This window comes from Vulpes lagopus, chromosome 10 (assembly GCF_018345385.1).
Source record: "Vulpes lagopus strain Blue_001 chromosome 10, ASM1834538v1, whole genome shotgun sequence".
NCBI lineage: Eukaryota > Metazoa > Chordata > Mammalia > Carnivora > Canidae > Vulpes > Vulpes lagopus.
In genome coordinates, this window is record NC_054833.1 from 70,174,580 (window position 1) to 70,191,285 (window position 16,706).

At 38.3% G+C, this 16,706-nt stretch overlaps 1 protein-coding gene across 17 annotated transcripts in view; it reads right to left on the reverse strand.

Annotated features, from left to right (window-relative positions):
- Positions 1-16,706, reverse strand: part of SGIP1 (SH3GL interacting endocytic adaptor 1) — a 202,255-nt gene that overhangs the window by 7,405 nt on the left and 178,144 nt on the right. For all 17 annotated transcript variants that reach the window (XM_041771006.1, XM_041771021.1, XM_041771020.1 and 14 more), the window contains 3 exons: positions 12,688-12,799; positions 5,477-5,632; positions 112-244 (listed from right to left, as the gene is read on the reverse strand). In XM_041771006.1, coding sequence (XP_041626940.1) covers positions 112-244; positions 5,477-5,632; positions 12,688-12,799 — 401 coding nt within the window. The remainder of the gene's footprint in view (positions 1-111; positions 245-5,476; positions 5,633-12,687; positions 12,800-16,706) is intronic.

The window sequence follows — 16,706 nt, forward strand, 5'->3', positions numbered from 1 at the left end:
TAAGTTATATTAAAAGAAATGCTATTTTGTTTAGTTTTACTTAATGTTAGACATGTTAGAATATACATTTATAATGTGAAAGGGACACCTTGATCAAATGAATAGGCTTACCTGATATTTGAGCATGTCCACATTATAATATGTAGCCTGGGGTTTTTGTTCTGACACTTTCTTTAGGTGCATCATCAAATTTGGCATATTTACCCAGAATTCCTTGGTATTGGCATCATTTTGAGTATTATCACTATTCAGTTGGGAAGAAAAAATTATTGAGTAATATCTTGTGACAAATATCCACACAAAGAAGCATCTTAGCCACTTGTCATCTGATTTTTATATCCATCTTTGACAATTTGTAGAGATCATGTTATTAGCAGTAGTATATTTTATTTTACTTAATTTTTTAGCAGTAGTATATTTTAGTACAGTTACAGTTCTGAATGGCATTATTATGTTAATAGATTAATGCCCATAGAGGCATGATTGTGTCACGATGAATCTCAGTGAGTACCCAGTAATATTAATCAATCCTGATGATGATTGGTTGCTTTAAAGAGTGAATTAACTTTTAAACCCAAACTTAATAGCCTTCTTTCTACATCACCAGTTTCCTCTGAATTAGTCAGCTAATGTAATCAAAGAGCTGAGTACATTGATTTTGTTTGTTTGTTTTAATTGACTTGAACAGTTTTCTCAGAAATTACGGAGTTAAATATTTGGCCAAATGTAAACACAGTCTTTATTTCCAACTGAGGGGAACAGTGCAATACTAAAACCACCTTCATTAAAGAGCATCTAAATCATAAAACAGTGACTGGGCTTACAAGATGATCCTGGAATTTGAATAATAATCATGGTGGTTACAATAGAGAAGTGAAGTTTTAATGAATTCAGGAGTTAGTATTCTTAGGGATTTGTTAGTTTTGCTCAGATGTCTGTCCACACATCATTCACCCCATGTATCTTGACAATGCTTGTCTCGGTGACAAAAGGAATCAGGCAATAGTGTGAAAAGCCTCTGCTCACTTCCCACATAATGAAGAAATTGAGGGCCCAAGTAATTCAGTAATCTGACATACAAATTACTTACTGAATGAAAGATAGAGGTCAAGAAGACTGAAGGATGATAATAATAATGATGATGGCAGGGGTGCCTGAGTAGCTCAGTTCGGTAACCTACCGAACTGATTTTGGCTCAGGTCATAATCTTAGGGTTGTAAGATTGAGACCCACACTGGGCTGTGTGCTGAATGTGGAGCCTACTTAAGGTTCTCTCTTGGGGCGCCTGAGTGGCTCAGTTGGTTAAGCCTCCAAATTTTCATTTTGGCTCAAGTCACACTATCCCAGGGTTGTGGAATCGAGCCCTGTGTCTGCTCTGTGCTCAGTGGGGAGTCTGCTTGAGATTTTCTCCATCTTCCTCTGACCCTCCCCCACTTACACTTGCTCTCTTTAATATAAAAAAAATCCCTTTTTTTAAAAAAGATTCTGGGCAGCCTGGGTAGCTCAGCAGTTTAGCGCCTGCCTTCAGCCCAGGGCCTGATCCTGGAGTCCTGGGATCGAGTCCTGCATCGAGCTCCCTGCATGGAGCCTGCTTCTCCCTCTGCCTGTGTCTCTGCCTCTCTCTCTCTCTCTCTGTGTGTGTGTCTCATGAATAAATAAATGAAATCTTTAAAAAAAAAAAGAAAAAAGAAAAAAAGATACTCTCTCTCCCTCTCTTTCTGGCCTCCCTCCCATAAATTGATGAGGATAGGTCAAAGGTAAGTTGCTATAATTCAGTCTCCAAAGGTCAAACAAATTAAGAGAGTGAGTTCAAAAACATCAGGGCTTTCTTTAAAACTCTATTGATCTGTTAGGAGGGGCTAGGTTTGTGGCCCAAGTCTTAGCATGACCATGTTTCTGCTGTGCCCTGGTATATAGGTTGTTGAGAACAAAGCAAAGATCTATAACTCCCAGAATATAGGAAGTGGATGGAAAAGACTACTGGCCCCTGAGATCTTGTTCCTGGTCAAGCTAAGTTAAGGATGCTGATGAGGACTATTTAAACTTTTATTACCTAAAAGCATCCAAGTTGCCCAGAGGCAGGAGATAAGAGTGATAGAAAGTCAGTGATATTAAGTAATTTGCTTAGAGGTAACAGCAAATAAGTAACAGTCAGGATTTCAGCCCAGGTCAGTATACCACAGGTCATACTTCCCCACTGTACCAAAAAGAGGTGCAGAATTAATATCCAGCAATGCGTCATTAATTTGTACTAAGTAGATCTGAATAGCTGGGAAAATTTCAATGACACTACTTTTTAAGGAAATGTATTTTCTAAATTTAATAACAAATTAAGCTAAATCATATATCTATACAATAATTCCTCAGAGAACTTGCTTTAATAAAGATTCAAGAAAGCTTCACCAGTCAGAGTTGCCAATAAGATAGAGATGCAATTCTTGAATGCTCAGGAAGTCTGGAAAATTCTTTAGTCTTATGATTGGTTTAACAATTGTTCCTGAATTCTTTACAAGCAAACTCCTTTTGTTTGGAAGAAGTAGAAGTAAACTTCAATTTGGTTTCTTTTGAGGGATTGTAAAGGCAAATGTCTTCTCAGGTGCCAAGCTCTTGACCCAAATGAAGCCTTTCAGAACACATGACTGAGATAATTGGCTGGGTCTAAGGTGATAAATGTAAAAGGTTTGTACTACAATTGAGAATAGTGATCCTTCATGACAAACCCACATAGGCTACATGACTGTGAGTTACCAGTCACAGCCCTGACATTAATCAAATACTTAAAGTTTATAAGGTCCAAATTAGTGACGATTTTTTTGTTTTAGCAAATAATAATGTAATGTCTATATAAGGTTTTGTCAGACAAAAACATATTCAGAGTGTTATTTAATTCAATTCATAAGACTGACTTATTAATATAAGTATAAAACTCTTCCAAAGATGCCTAAAATCTTGGCCACATAACTACCTAAAAATGCAACAAAACCCATAACATTAGGTTTATTAACAAACAAACCACTGGTTTGTTTGTTAATAAACCAGTGAAATAGTGGCACATATTCTCTAATTTCAGGTGGAGTAACTTTAAAAAATAAATTCAACTGGCTCAACTGTATGTAAGTGATGAATTACTAAATTCTACACCTGAAGTTAATATTACACTATATGTTAACTAACTGGAATTTAAATAAAAACTTGAAAAAAATTAACAGGCTCTATGTGCACATCAAAAGCAGGGAGAGAAACTGAATAAGAAGTTGTTGATTTCTTTTTTTTTAAGATTTTATTTATTTATTCATGAGAGACAGAGAGAGAGAGAGAGAGAGAGAGAGAGGCAGAGGGAGGAGGCTCCCTGCAAGGAGGCCGATGCAGGACTCACCGAAGGCAGATACTCAACAGCTGAGCCACCCAGGTATCCTAGAAGTTGTTGATTTCTAATTTTGATTGTTTTACATTTATCTTTCATTTAATGGGTGACCATTTCTTTCCATACTTTTAAACCTTGAGTCATGTTTGCTAGTTAAACCATGGCAAGGGCCAAAGAGGGGGAGATGATCTTGGTAATCACTTGAAAGACCTGTGACTGTTTTGTCACCACTGGAATGAAAATGTCTCACTCAGTGAGGTAAGTGAAGTAAGTGACTACATTGTTCCTTAAATTCTAAATGCCAACAACCTTTAGTCATTTTTTTTCTTTTCCTTTTTTTTTTTTCCTTTGCAGGGGGAGCGGCACTTGTGAGCTTGGGGGAGGCATTCAGGGGGAGGAGAGGCAGAGGGAGAGAGAGAATCTTAAGCAGGCTCCACGCCCAGTGCAGAGCCCTCTGCCACAGGGCTCCATTTCACAACCCTGGTATCATGACCTGACTCGAAACCAAGAGTCAGTGTCTTAACCATCTGAGCCACCCAGGTCCCCCCAACCTTTAGTTTTTCCTACATAAATATCCAGCTTGACTAAATTCTTTAAATTATAGTTGAGTTCATTCATTCAACAAATGTTAGTTTAGTTTTTACTGGACACCAGGGACAGTGGAAGATACTGAAGGTGTGATGGTGAACTAGGACATGTGTTCCATTCCCTCATGGATTTTCCAGTCTAGTGGGGGAGATGGATGTATGAGAAAACAGAAATAGATATACAATTAATAATTCTAGTAAGTGCAACAAAGCGCAAGAATAGAGTACCTTGAGAAAGAACAACAAACAAGCGGACATATTTAGTTTGAGGATGGGGGTTGGGGTAGAGAGGGGAGTGGAGTGGTCAGGGAAGGCCAAGCAGGGCTGAAATCTGAAGGGTGAGTCAGGGTCAGGTGCAGAGGGGCAGGAATGGTAGTGGAGGCAGACGAAGCAAGCACACAAATCCCTGATGTGGGAAAGGGCTCCGCCTGTTCTTAAGACCAGTAGGTCTGGCTGGAGCTCCAAGGATTCTGAGGCAGATGACGGGAGCTGATAACAGAGAAGCAGGTGAGGGTAGATGAGTCAGGGCTTCAAAGGCAATGGGAACAAATTCACATTCCGTACAGACGCAATGTGAAGCCACCTGAGAATTAAGCATGGTGATGACCTGATTCACCTCAGGAAAAGTCATTCAACTGTTATGTAAAAAATGTAGGAATGGGGCAAGATTGAGAGCAGGAAGGGAAAGAGAAAAGCAATTTCAGTGGTCTGGGAAAATGACAGTGGTCACTTGGACAGGAAGATCCTAGGAAAGAGAAAAAATGGCCACTTTAGAGAGAGATCTTTAAGTAAAATATCAGGACTTGATGGAGAGGCAGCTGTCAAGAATGACATCTTTGGTCTCTTTCATTGCCAATAACTAACCTGTATTATACGCTGATCAATTTTAATAGCCTTATACATGTGTATGTTTGTGTGAATCTGTGGGTGTGATAAAGACATCGTGTTCAGATTTAATAGCTAAAAAATGTGAAAAAGTGCATTTATACAAAGAAATTTACACAAGCTTCTTTGAATATAGTAAATATAGTAAATATTGTTTTGATAGTAAAGTTCCATCAAAACAATCACCATTACTGTGAAATTATATATTTCACAAAAAAGTCTTTCAAGCTCATGTGAAGAATAATAGCTCACAGTTCAAATATCATTTGACCTTAAAAGATGCTAATACAACAAGTGGATTTTCTTGCTTTTATTAGGCTGATTTCCCACCATCCTCATCCATTGTCACCAATGGTAAGTAAAATAGGCACTGGATAAACTGTCACTAATACAGATTTTATTGCTCTAAATATCTCTTTAGCCACTTGAGACAGTTGGCCATTAGAATTCATATAAGCTTGCACACAGGAGCATCCACTAAACACTCTGACAGATGGCAAAAGTTCTGTGTTGAATCTACAAACATATCTGAATAACAGTTATTGCTCTACCATGCTATATTCTTGCTAAGGTATATCGTTCATGTAAGTATCCACTGCTAAGCTACACACGTCTAAAAATTTGTGCAAAATATATTTACCAGCAGAGAAGTTGGGGATTTGGCAGGACATGTTCTAACCTGCTGAAATTTATCACCCGAAAAGTCAGAGCAGCAGGTGACGGGTTGTTGGCAAAATGTCTGGTGATGCCGGCAGGGAAGGACAGCACCATTTCTCCAGTAATCTTCACGATACATCTGGCATATCAAAACACAAGAGAGGAAAGAGAGGAAACCCAGGTCAATATGCTGTGAATCAAAAGAGTTGTGAAAAAGAAATGACTTATGCAACAATATTACAAAGCAGAAGAGACAAAAGGTAAGCTCTTATAATTCCACTATCAACAACTAAATCATTTCCTTAGAGTGGAAGAGGCCAGACAAAAAAAAAAAAAAAAAGATTCACATACTTTATGATTCTGTTTACATGAATGTGCAAATTAACATGTAGTGTCAGAAAGCATATTAGCAATTGCTAATTTTTTTTGTCTGGCCTCTTCCACTCTGTAATTATTTTGAGATTCATCCATGTAGCACGTGTATCTATAGTTCATGACTTTATTGCTGTGTAGCATATGGTTATACCACAGTCATTTTTCTTTTTAATCCATTCATTTGTTGAAGAACATTTGGATTTTTCAAGTTTTTGAGTATTCAAATAAAGCTGTGATGAATATGTTTCTACAAGTCTTTGTATGGACATATGTTCTCATTTTTCTTGGTAAATTAAATAGGAGTGGAATCACTGAATCACACTGAAATCAAGTAGTGATAATCCACAAACTTTGTTCTTTTTCAAAATTGTTTTGGCTATTTTAAGTCCTTTGCACTTCCATATCAAATAATCACTGCATCAATTTCTACATAAAATCAACGTAGTTCCAATTCACCCCTTATTGCCTGCACATAGCAAATTATTATTGGACCCTTTATATATACTTTTTCTTCGCCAACAGGCACTATGTTAAATTTTCAATAGAGGGCGCTGAAAAGACATCGCAGGAAGAGGCGATTTTTCCTTCCTCATTCCAGAGTGCTTGCTAGGCAGGCTCCGGTGGTACTTAGGGCATCTAGTGCCAGGCTTTTGTAGTGCAGGAGGCCTCTGTGTGACCTCCGCGGTGCAGGTGGCATCCCCAGGGTGTGGGTATTGCAGCCTATGTGGCTTTGTTGGTGCCCAGTGGCAGAGGCAGCTTCCCTAGCATCTGATTCTTGTAGGGCATGTGTCTGGGCTGTCCCAAGGCCCAGATCCTGCAATGCAAGTGGATTCTCCAGCCCCAGGCTCCTGGCATGTGGACACCTTCTCCACAACCAGCTTCTGTGGTGCATGGTGGCCTGAAGTACCCACCGTGTGGCCATTAGCTTTCTCTGTCAACCCCCTCAGCTGGTTTTGTTAGTGGAGTGTGCCTCAGGGAGACACCTCTTTGTGAACAGCTGGGAGTCCTCCAGGCTTCCCCTATGTCATGCCAGAAACTCTTAAGGAAGTAAGCTGGGGCCATCACAATGCACACCTCAGGTCCAGTGTCTTGTAAATCATTGTTTCATATGTTTTGTCCATTTTTGGGGTGTTTTCAGGTAGAAAGATAAATTGATCTCTACACCTTGGCCAGAAGCAGAAATCTCAAAGGATTATTCTTCTTTGGGAAACAGTAAATATTTCAAATGAGTGAACTTCTTTATGACTTCCTTCTACATTTGGATAATTTACTCTCATACCAATTCTATGACTTTAAGTTCAGGAGTGTACGTTCTAGGGGAATTGGGGCTACAAGATGGAAACTTTGCTCCCATTTGAGTATAAGGAACTCCATTTGCCCCATAGTCACCTTGTATGGCTGTGTGCCTGTGATTAACGGGACACATGGGGCTCAGGGGAAATGGCCCTTGGTACATTTAAAATAGCTTATGTGAAGAAGTGCTACAGCCTTGTATGTGTAAGGCTGCCTTTGAGGTAGAGGTGGAGGGCAGGGGAACTTTCTAAAGTTGCCATGTCCCCTTCTGAGCCCTCATTCAGATGTTATCATCCATAACTCTGCACTAATCTGGATGAAAATTCTGGCTTCTGGAAGTTTGCACTTCCATCTCTTGTGGAGAATACTACTCTTCTCCCAGTTTGCCTGCCAACTCTGCTGTCTTCCTTCTCTTTTAGATACATAAACCTCACTTTATTTACTGGTGCTGAGCTCAGAATTCCCCTGCAGCTGAGTCTACTCTTGATGTTTTTCAATACATGGGCATGCAGAATATGATTTCACAACTCTAGAAGACAACAATTAGAGCATTTGTTAAAATAGACTTCGGCATCTACCCTCACTCAGTATGTTGTTGTCAGCAGCATGACTCAAATGTTTTTAACGGGTAGGGAATCAGCTCAGTTGCTTTACTAGGTTGCTCAAAATGAGATCTAAATGGTCTCTTGGTGGGGGATAAAGTTTCTCTTTTGAAAACTAGTCAGTGAAGGCAGGGAGTAGCATTTTTTAAGTCAATAAAAATTTATTGACTCTTAATTCTGTAATTTTTGTTATTTATTTTGAATGGGGAGGTCATTTAAAAATGAGCAAAACAGCTCCCATCTTCAAAGGGCTTATGGTGCTGGGTGGCTGATAAAAGAAGTAGTCAATATAAACTAATATAAGAAGCACTGAGTTTCTTCATTTTTATTACTTTTTGCGATTGTGTCTCCACTGTCACAGGTGGAATTTTGCTGATTTATTAATTCATCCAGTATCTATTTATAGATCTGAAATTTCCTATACAAAAGTATTTTCAATCCACACTCACTAAAGGAAAATATTTAACTCTCATGATTGTTCCTAACAGTACACAATGTGGCTACATTTCATGTGAGTTTGAATTACAGAAATCTGAAATACAGAGATATGGAAATATTAACAAACTCAAGTTATGAATAAACTTTGAAATTATGTGAATCCCAACAAATGAAACACTTATCAAGAATGGCAGAATTTCAAAGTCATCTGGCTATAAACTGGGCTCTCCCCATTGCCACAGGCAGCACCACATTAGCCAATCAACAGAAATGCTGGCCAATTTTGGTCAGGAAATGTGTGAATTTGATATATGTGAGGTCATCAGAAATACATGTCTGACATAAATGTGACTTCTGTATACTGTTTGATAACTAAGCCCACGGTCTTCTTTTCAAGTATACATACTGCTGGGCATATACTTATAATTCCCTTTCATTGGCTTAGGTACTAGGCAAACTCCTTTTTAGGTTTCAAGACTTAGTTCAAAGGCAGGCCTTTCTGAAACCTTCCTTACTATTCTCTTTATTCAGCCCTCCTTACTTTTTCCTCTCTCCAGGTTCCTTGGACAGATGTACAGATTAAAAAAAAAAAGCTATTTCATAGCTTCTTGCACATATCTTACCCATTCTTCTGAAGACAAGTGCTGTGTCTTGGGTTCTAGAAAGGCAAACATGCATTACACAGAACCTAGTGCAGACTAGGAACTCGATAAAGTGTTAAAATAAATTCATACATTTAATAATTATATGTAGGGTGACTATACAATGTACCAGGTATTATGTGATGCCCTAGAAAGGACAGTGACAAACAGGACAAATGTGGTCTTTGCCCAAACTTCTGATTTAATTGGGGAGACAGACACTTGAATAAAAAATTTGAGAAATGATGAGAAGAGAAGGATAGAATATAGGTGAGAAACATAATTTTTCCAGAGAAGTAAAGAATTAATCCCTAGCACGAGGGTTGTTCAAATAGGAGTGAATAATGGTAGATATGTTTCTCCAGCCAGCTTCAAAAGAATCTATTATTAAAAAAAACAAATAAAAAAACAAAAACAGGTATCCCTGGGTGGCTCAGCGGTTTAGCGTCTGCCTTCAGCCTGGGGCCTGATCCTGGAGACCCAGGATCGAGTCCCACGTCAGGCTCCCTGCATGGAGTCTGCTTCTCCCTCTGCCTGTGTCTCTGCCTCTGTGTCTCTCATGAATAAATAAATAAAATATTAAAAAAAAACAAAAAGAAAACAAAGAAAGGGTATAACTATACTCGAATGGATTGTATATCACAGTATATAATAATTAAAGTAGTAGATTGTTTCCAATGTATGGTCTGAAAGCAAATGGGGAAGGCTTTGGGTGCAGGATGAGAAGAAACCACAGGCAAAAGCAAGTCAACATGGCTTTTCTATATCATTTCTCTATGTGGCACTGTGTTTGACTTTATCCTCCTCCTCTGCTCACCCTATGATAGAATTTTTGAACTTGAGATGTTTCCTTAAAAGTGAATAACAAAGGAACAGCAATTAAAATGATTCACTGCCTGGAGCTGAAATTAAATTTAGAAGACTGTCACCTCATGATCTGTTCATAAATTTCAGATCCCATAATTCCAATGAAATTTACTGAATCTCCCATCTACCAGTATGCAATATGTACTGCAACTACTTATGGCAATATATTTGAAAACAAACTCAGTATATGCAGTCATCTCAAGTCAAAGACTCAGTTCATTTAGAAGGGCATAAGAAAACACTAATATTAATTTGGCTCAAATGCCACATGGCTGGAATGCCAAGATCAGGGTTCTTCTAGTTGGGGAAGAGACAGACAGTGGACACTGAAAACATGCAACATGCTAATTAGAGAGAAGGGCAATGGGGAGGGAGAAAGTGATGACAGAGGGTGGGGAGGAGTGTTGCTATTTGCATGGGATGGACAGAGAAGGTCTCTGATACATCTGCTGAAGAATCCTGAAAGAGGTAAGGGGGCAAGTCACTCAGATAGCTGGAGAAGATTTCACCCAGGCTGAAAGAGCAACAAATTCTAAGGCCCTGAGATGCAGATAGGGTCTGCATAGCAGAGGAACAGCCTAATGACAGAGGAATAGCCATGAAGCCAGTGTGACCAGAGTGGAACAAACAAGGACACCACCAGTGATGGAGACAAGATCAGAGAGGTGGGAGCTGAAATGGGAGAAAAGTCTCAACAGTCTCTAGAGCCTCATGGACTATTGTAAAGCATTGGATTTTACTTTGAACAAGAAAGGAGGATACTGAGAAGAGTGATATATTGAAAATAGATTTTAGGGGCAAAAGTGGAAGCACTCCTACTACCTATTATGTCTCTCTGAATAAATGAATGAATGACAACCAATTAATAAGCAGACATGAAAAGGACTAATTCTTGTGTGATTCCCAGTGCTTTTCAAGCTGGTATAGACATCTTTCCACACTCCTGACCACTCTTATTCTTATTTTCTTTTTTTGAGAGAGAGACTGAGAGAGAGAGAGTTTGTGGGGGAGGGGCAGAGGAAGAGGGAAAGAGAATCTTTTTTTTTTTTTTTTTTAGGGAGAGAGAATCTTAAGCAGGCTCCATGCTCAGCACAGAACCCAACAGAGGGTTCAATCTCAAGACCATGATATCATGACCTGAGCCAAAATCAAGAGTCAGATGCTTAGCCAACTCAACCACCCAGGTGCCCGCTGACTACTCTTATTCTTTTATTTTTTTAGAAGATTTTATTTATTTATTCATGATAGACATAGAGAGAGAGAAAGACAGAGACACAGGCAGAGGGAGAAGCAGGCTCCATGCAGGCAGCCCAACGCGGGGCTTGATCCCGGGACTCCAGGATCACACCCTGGGCCAAAAGCAGGCGCTAAATCGCAGAGCCACCCAGGGATCCCCTACTCTTATTCTTTTAAAGGTGTGTTTCTACCTGCCTTTCTCAATTCTGGTCAGCCTGAGCTTTCTAAAGTATAGGCAGGTCCGTTGATAATAAGTAATCCTTAGAACTGGTATTATAAAAAGTTATGTAAATTCTTCGTTTAAAGAAGAGTTTACAGAACCAACATGTATATGTGTATATGAAGTATATATACAACTTAAGCACATGGCACTTACGCTAACAGTTCAAATGCATACTCTGTGTGAGGTAGCTTTTAATTCCTATTGATATGTGCATGTGACAAATTACCTTCCTGGTTTGAAGATTGAAAAGAAAAGATATGGGAGAAACCAGAGTGAATGTTTGTGTCCTTCCAAAACATGTATGCTGAAATCTAATTTCCAATACGATGGTGTTTGAAGGGGGGTTGTTGAGAGGTGATGAGGTCATGAGGGTAGTACCCTCATAAAGGAGATCAGCACCTTTATAAAAGTGACCTTGAAGAACTCCCTAGGACCCTCCCTCCTCCCATTTATGGTTACTGTGACCCAGGATGCTGGCTCTGGTCCGATACTAAATCTGCCAGAGCCTTGATCTTGGACTATTCAACCTCAAAGACCATGAGAAATAAATTTCTGTGGTTTAGAAGCCACTCAGTCTACACTATTCTGTTATAGTATCCAAATAGACTAAAACATCAGAGTCCATAGTGTTGGTTTCTCTACAATAGTCTGGGCACAGAATAAAATCTAAATGTTATTAAAAAGGACATGACATTTAGGGAGGTTGATAGACTCTATGTCTGGAGTTACTAATCATGTTTCCCAGCATAATATTGTTAGATTTAGGCTTACAAAAACTAGTGTTCCTGAAGTGTAAAGAGGATTCACAGTTAGTCATATAAATTCCCACTTAAAATATATGTGGAGATCCAAATCCTAATTATACTTAATTATCACTCTTTAAAAAGTTTTCATAAAATAGTTCAGTGTTCAATGTGAATGTTTTCTTTTTCTAATTCTTATTTCCATGGATACTAAGGTCTTTTCAGCCCTAGCCCTTGTAAGTGAAAAATAAAGAGCAATTCTTTCCTCATTTAGGTTTGCCCTTTGTTTATCCATCACATTCAACCCTGGAATTGTATTAATGACACACTTGAAAGCCAGTTTGACTTCGGAGTTTTGTTTTTAGTGTAGACTAATAATCACTTTTAATTTTTGTTTTTTTGGATCATAAACCTTTTTGTGAAATTGATGGATGCTGTAGACCCTCTCAATGACAAATGCACATATGTACACACACATAAGATATGCAGTATAATTTCAGGGAATCCATAACTTCCTGAACTCTATCCGTGGAATAAGACACTAGATTATTGGTCCTTTGGCATATTTTTTTAAAAAAGCAGTGAATTAATATATCTAATTAAATTTTCTCCTCCATTCAAGGTATGCCATCTGTTATTATTAATCAAATTTTTGTTTTTTGTTTGTTTTAGTTTTAAGATAAGGAATGAAATAGTTATGTTTAGGGTGTCCCCCCCACCCATCCACTGGATAGGATAGAGTTTGAAAAATATGGTGGACCAAGTCCCAGGCTTACTTGCTGGGATCTGCTCCTTTGAAGTAGGCATTGACCGTTTCTGTAAATGCTGCTGCAACAGGGAGGGTGTCCTGGGCTCCCATGGTTAGGGGGCTGGGGCCCCTGGAAGAACCTGCACGAAATGAAAAACTTTCATTTATTATGGACATAGGAGACATGTTAGTATATGTGGAACTAAAAGCCCATTAAAAAAGGATTAAAGGATGAAATCTATTATTGAAAAAAAGTAATGTGCTAAGAACCATGTGTGTATATTCAACATAGAGCTCAAGTATTTAAAAAGAAATATTTGGCTGATTTACAAACAAACACACTTGAAATTAATTCAATTACTAATTTTTCTACAGAAAAAAAATCCAAGCAGACGAATAAAGTCATCAGGGGGTTTCAATGTTTTACATAAAGCATAAGGCAGTATTTGAATGACAGTTTGTACAGCAGGTAGTTAATAAAGACAATTATTAGCTTCCTATTTGAGCATTCAACCTACACTCAAAACTTTTTGTTTCTTTATTTCAAAGACACAAATGGCCATGGGGTACCATGTTATGCATTGTTCTTTTTTGGATTATTTGTTTCGAAAAGCCCAATTACCTTCAGATCAAATAAGCTCAAGTTTACATGTCCAAAAACATACATGACATAATGTACATACATGACTTAACACAGACACACAAGCACATCAATTCATACTATAAACAATAACAGTAGCTCTCATGTTTATTGAACACCTGCTACTTGCCAGGCTGTACACCACATATCTTACAAGAATTACCTCATTCATACCCCACATCAGCCCTTTAGGATAACCATTATAGTTTCCATGCTACAGAAGAGAAAACTAAAGCTCAAAGAGATAAGGGACTCAACCCAAGATAACAGGTAAGTGCAAAACTAAAATTCAAAGCTAGATTTGCTGCTCTATAAAGCTTGTATTCTCCCTATTATACCATACAGTTTTTCTAAATGAAACATTTTCTTTTATGGTTTTGATATAACCTGAGGTTTCTGAAAGAAGCAAAACTTAGGATTGTTGTCTTTGCTCTTCATCTCTAGGTATGGTTCTAGACAGCAAAGTTTTAGTAATGACAAGGTATTTAATCATGTTGTTGCTCACTGCTTTTCCTTCCTATCAAACAAAGCACATTTACTCTTCCCAACCCTGGAGCAGACTACGTATTATCCTTTTTTTTCTTTTACTTTTGGTAACTTCTGTACTCTTCCTTTGCTATTAAAAAAGAAAAATCTACCCTTTGAGTATCTCACTTCTCAATAAAGTTTTCTTTGGTAATTCTCACTCATGCTGGTCTCTCCCATTTACTGTTTTCCACTGGCTTTCAATATCTTGGACTTGGGGTAATTGATCATTAACAAACACACGCTTACTATCTATTATGTATAAGGCACTATGGTAAGGTTCTGGGGATTCAAAGTTGAAACATAATCCCTGTCCTCAAGGACTTACAGTTCAGTGTGCTCATATCATCATCATCAATATTCATGAGCATTACCTCCATCACCACTATTTGTTGCATACTTAGTATGTGTTTTACATTTATTATCTATGTAATGTATGAAGTAAGTGGAGAGATCGGGGAAGATTTCATCGAGAAAGTACTGTTGGAACTGAGGTTTGAAAATGAATACAGTCTCACAAGAGGGAGAAGGAAGAAGGCTCAGCATGTACTTAAGTGTGGAACTGAGCAAACATGGTATTTTGAGAAACCACAGGAAGTTTGGCACTATTTGCAAATGTGTGCAAATGTGGTGGTTATTGAAAGATGAGACATGGAAGTAGATGAGGTTGGGGGCCACTAGAAATTAGGTCTTGAAAAGTTTTGTATAAAAAAAAAAAAGAAAAGTTTTGTATAAATAACTTAGTAAAAATTGTTTATTTTATAGGTGACTTATTGGCATTAAGATCATAGTTACTTTTTTGATAATCTAATACAAATCTATGGATGCTTTTCAAAGCGGAGTGCACATGTAGACAGCATTCATGTAATTTGAAATAGGGCTTGGAGGTCCTAAAACTGAGGTTAAGAACACCAGCTCTAGAAGATGAGAGGCCTCTGAAATATCTGAAATAGGGGAGTTATGATGGGCCTGAGTTTAGATTGCTCTAGTGATAGTGGGGCAGATAATTTAGGGGCCTAGAGACTATTTTCGAACATCTGGAAGAACATTACCAGACAGTGACGCAAGGGACCATGGCCATGAATCTGCAAATTAATAGCTTTGTGACCTTGGGCAAGTCAATTTACTTTTGGCTTTCTCAATCATAAAATAGAGGCAATAAATAGATCATATAATCTCTGTTTTAGGATTCTATGATTTTTAAGTTGTTGATACACATTTAGCTTTTTTTGAACTGTAGAAATAATGTTCTAACACAGAAGCAGGCTGCTTTGAAAACAGTTTCTCTTCAATGAGGATTTGAGTGGATCTGTCAAACACTTACTGAGCCTCTACTATGTGCAAGATAGTGGTGGGAACATCAATATGTAAACTTCCAGAAAATAAGACATAAACGTATGGAAACATCTAATAGCAGTAACATATGCAAGCAAGAGTTTAATAGTTCAGGGCTCCTGGGTGGCTCAGTCGGTTAAGCATCTGCATTTGGCTTGGGCCATGATCCCAGAATTCTGGGATTGAGCCCCACATCATCAGGCTCCTTGCTCACTGGGGAGGCTGTTTCTCTACCACTTGTGCTCTCTCTCTCTCTCTTGCTAACTCTGTTTCTCTCTCTCTCAAATAAATAAATAAAACCTTTAGAAAAAAAGAGCTTAATAGTTCAAGTGATAGTGCTACAAGATTATTTCACTGCAAATTAATTGCCAAATGAATAGTATAGGGTGGGCTGTTCTGTGATCTAACAAAGAGAAATTTCAGCTCTTGAGTCATACAGACTTGGATGTATGGTTTTTTGCAGATCACATAGGTGGCCATTGTATCTGTTAAAGTTGCTTGATATAATGCTTGGACCCGTAGGACATAAAAATTGGCTGAATATGTACTTTCTTTGGATTCATTTAAATATGAATTCCTGTAATAATTAAGCATTGTGCTAAGTGCTGACTGATATGCCAACCCCCCTTCATGGAGCTTATGGTCTGGAAGGGGACTACAATATTAGACACAAATGAAAGATAAAACACTATATGAAGTTAGAGAATAGCTTAATATTATAATTATTACATTACTGTTAATGATATTTTTAAAGAATTCAAAGTAGAAACAGTATTTATTATGTGTATCCTTTAACATAATAAAATATCAAACACTAAGATGGCTTTATGTTCTTCATACATTGAAAGGATGAACAGGTTCAGTATGATTATCTCTATTTTACTTGCCAAAGGTTACTCTGCTAGAAAGTAGTACAGCTAAAATTCAGTTCCAGGTCCTGACTAACAAAAACAGTAGTAGCAACAACAAAAACACATCTACTTCTTATTGCATACCCAGAACTATTCAAGGAGCTTTCCTGATGTTAGCTTTAAATCCAGCTATGATTCCAATAAGGCAACCACCATTATTGTTCTTCTTTTAGGGATGGGAAAACAGATCCTGAGCCTTGCCCACAGTCACCCATACTAACGTAAGCAGTATGAACAGAATTGGGATGCATTGCCTGACTCTGGATCCCACACTCTTACCTATTCTGCTCTAATAGCACAGAAGTCAGAACAAATTATGTTAGGCATATGATGGCGCATTTGCAGTACCCCCAGAAGGACAGGTTGCTGCCACTAGCTTGTGGAGTCTGACAAAATAGCAATTCCAAGCAAACTCAGGTACAGAAATTGAGTAAGAGTACAAGAAGGTTAACTCTGCAAATAAATAAATAAATGTTTGCATGTCAGGTTAACAGAGCCCCTGGCCTCACACCACTGCTGGTTGGGCATTGGCATGGAGGTGAAGCATGTCACGAAGGTGTGCACGAAGGTGCGCCCGAAGCAAACCTGTGGCAAGGTCTCACCTCCCCTTTATGTATCCTCTTCTTCATTTTGTGT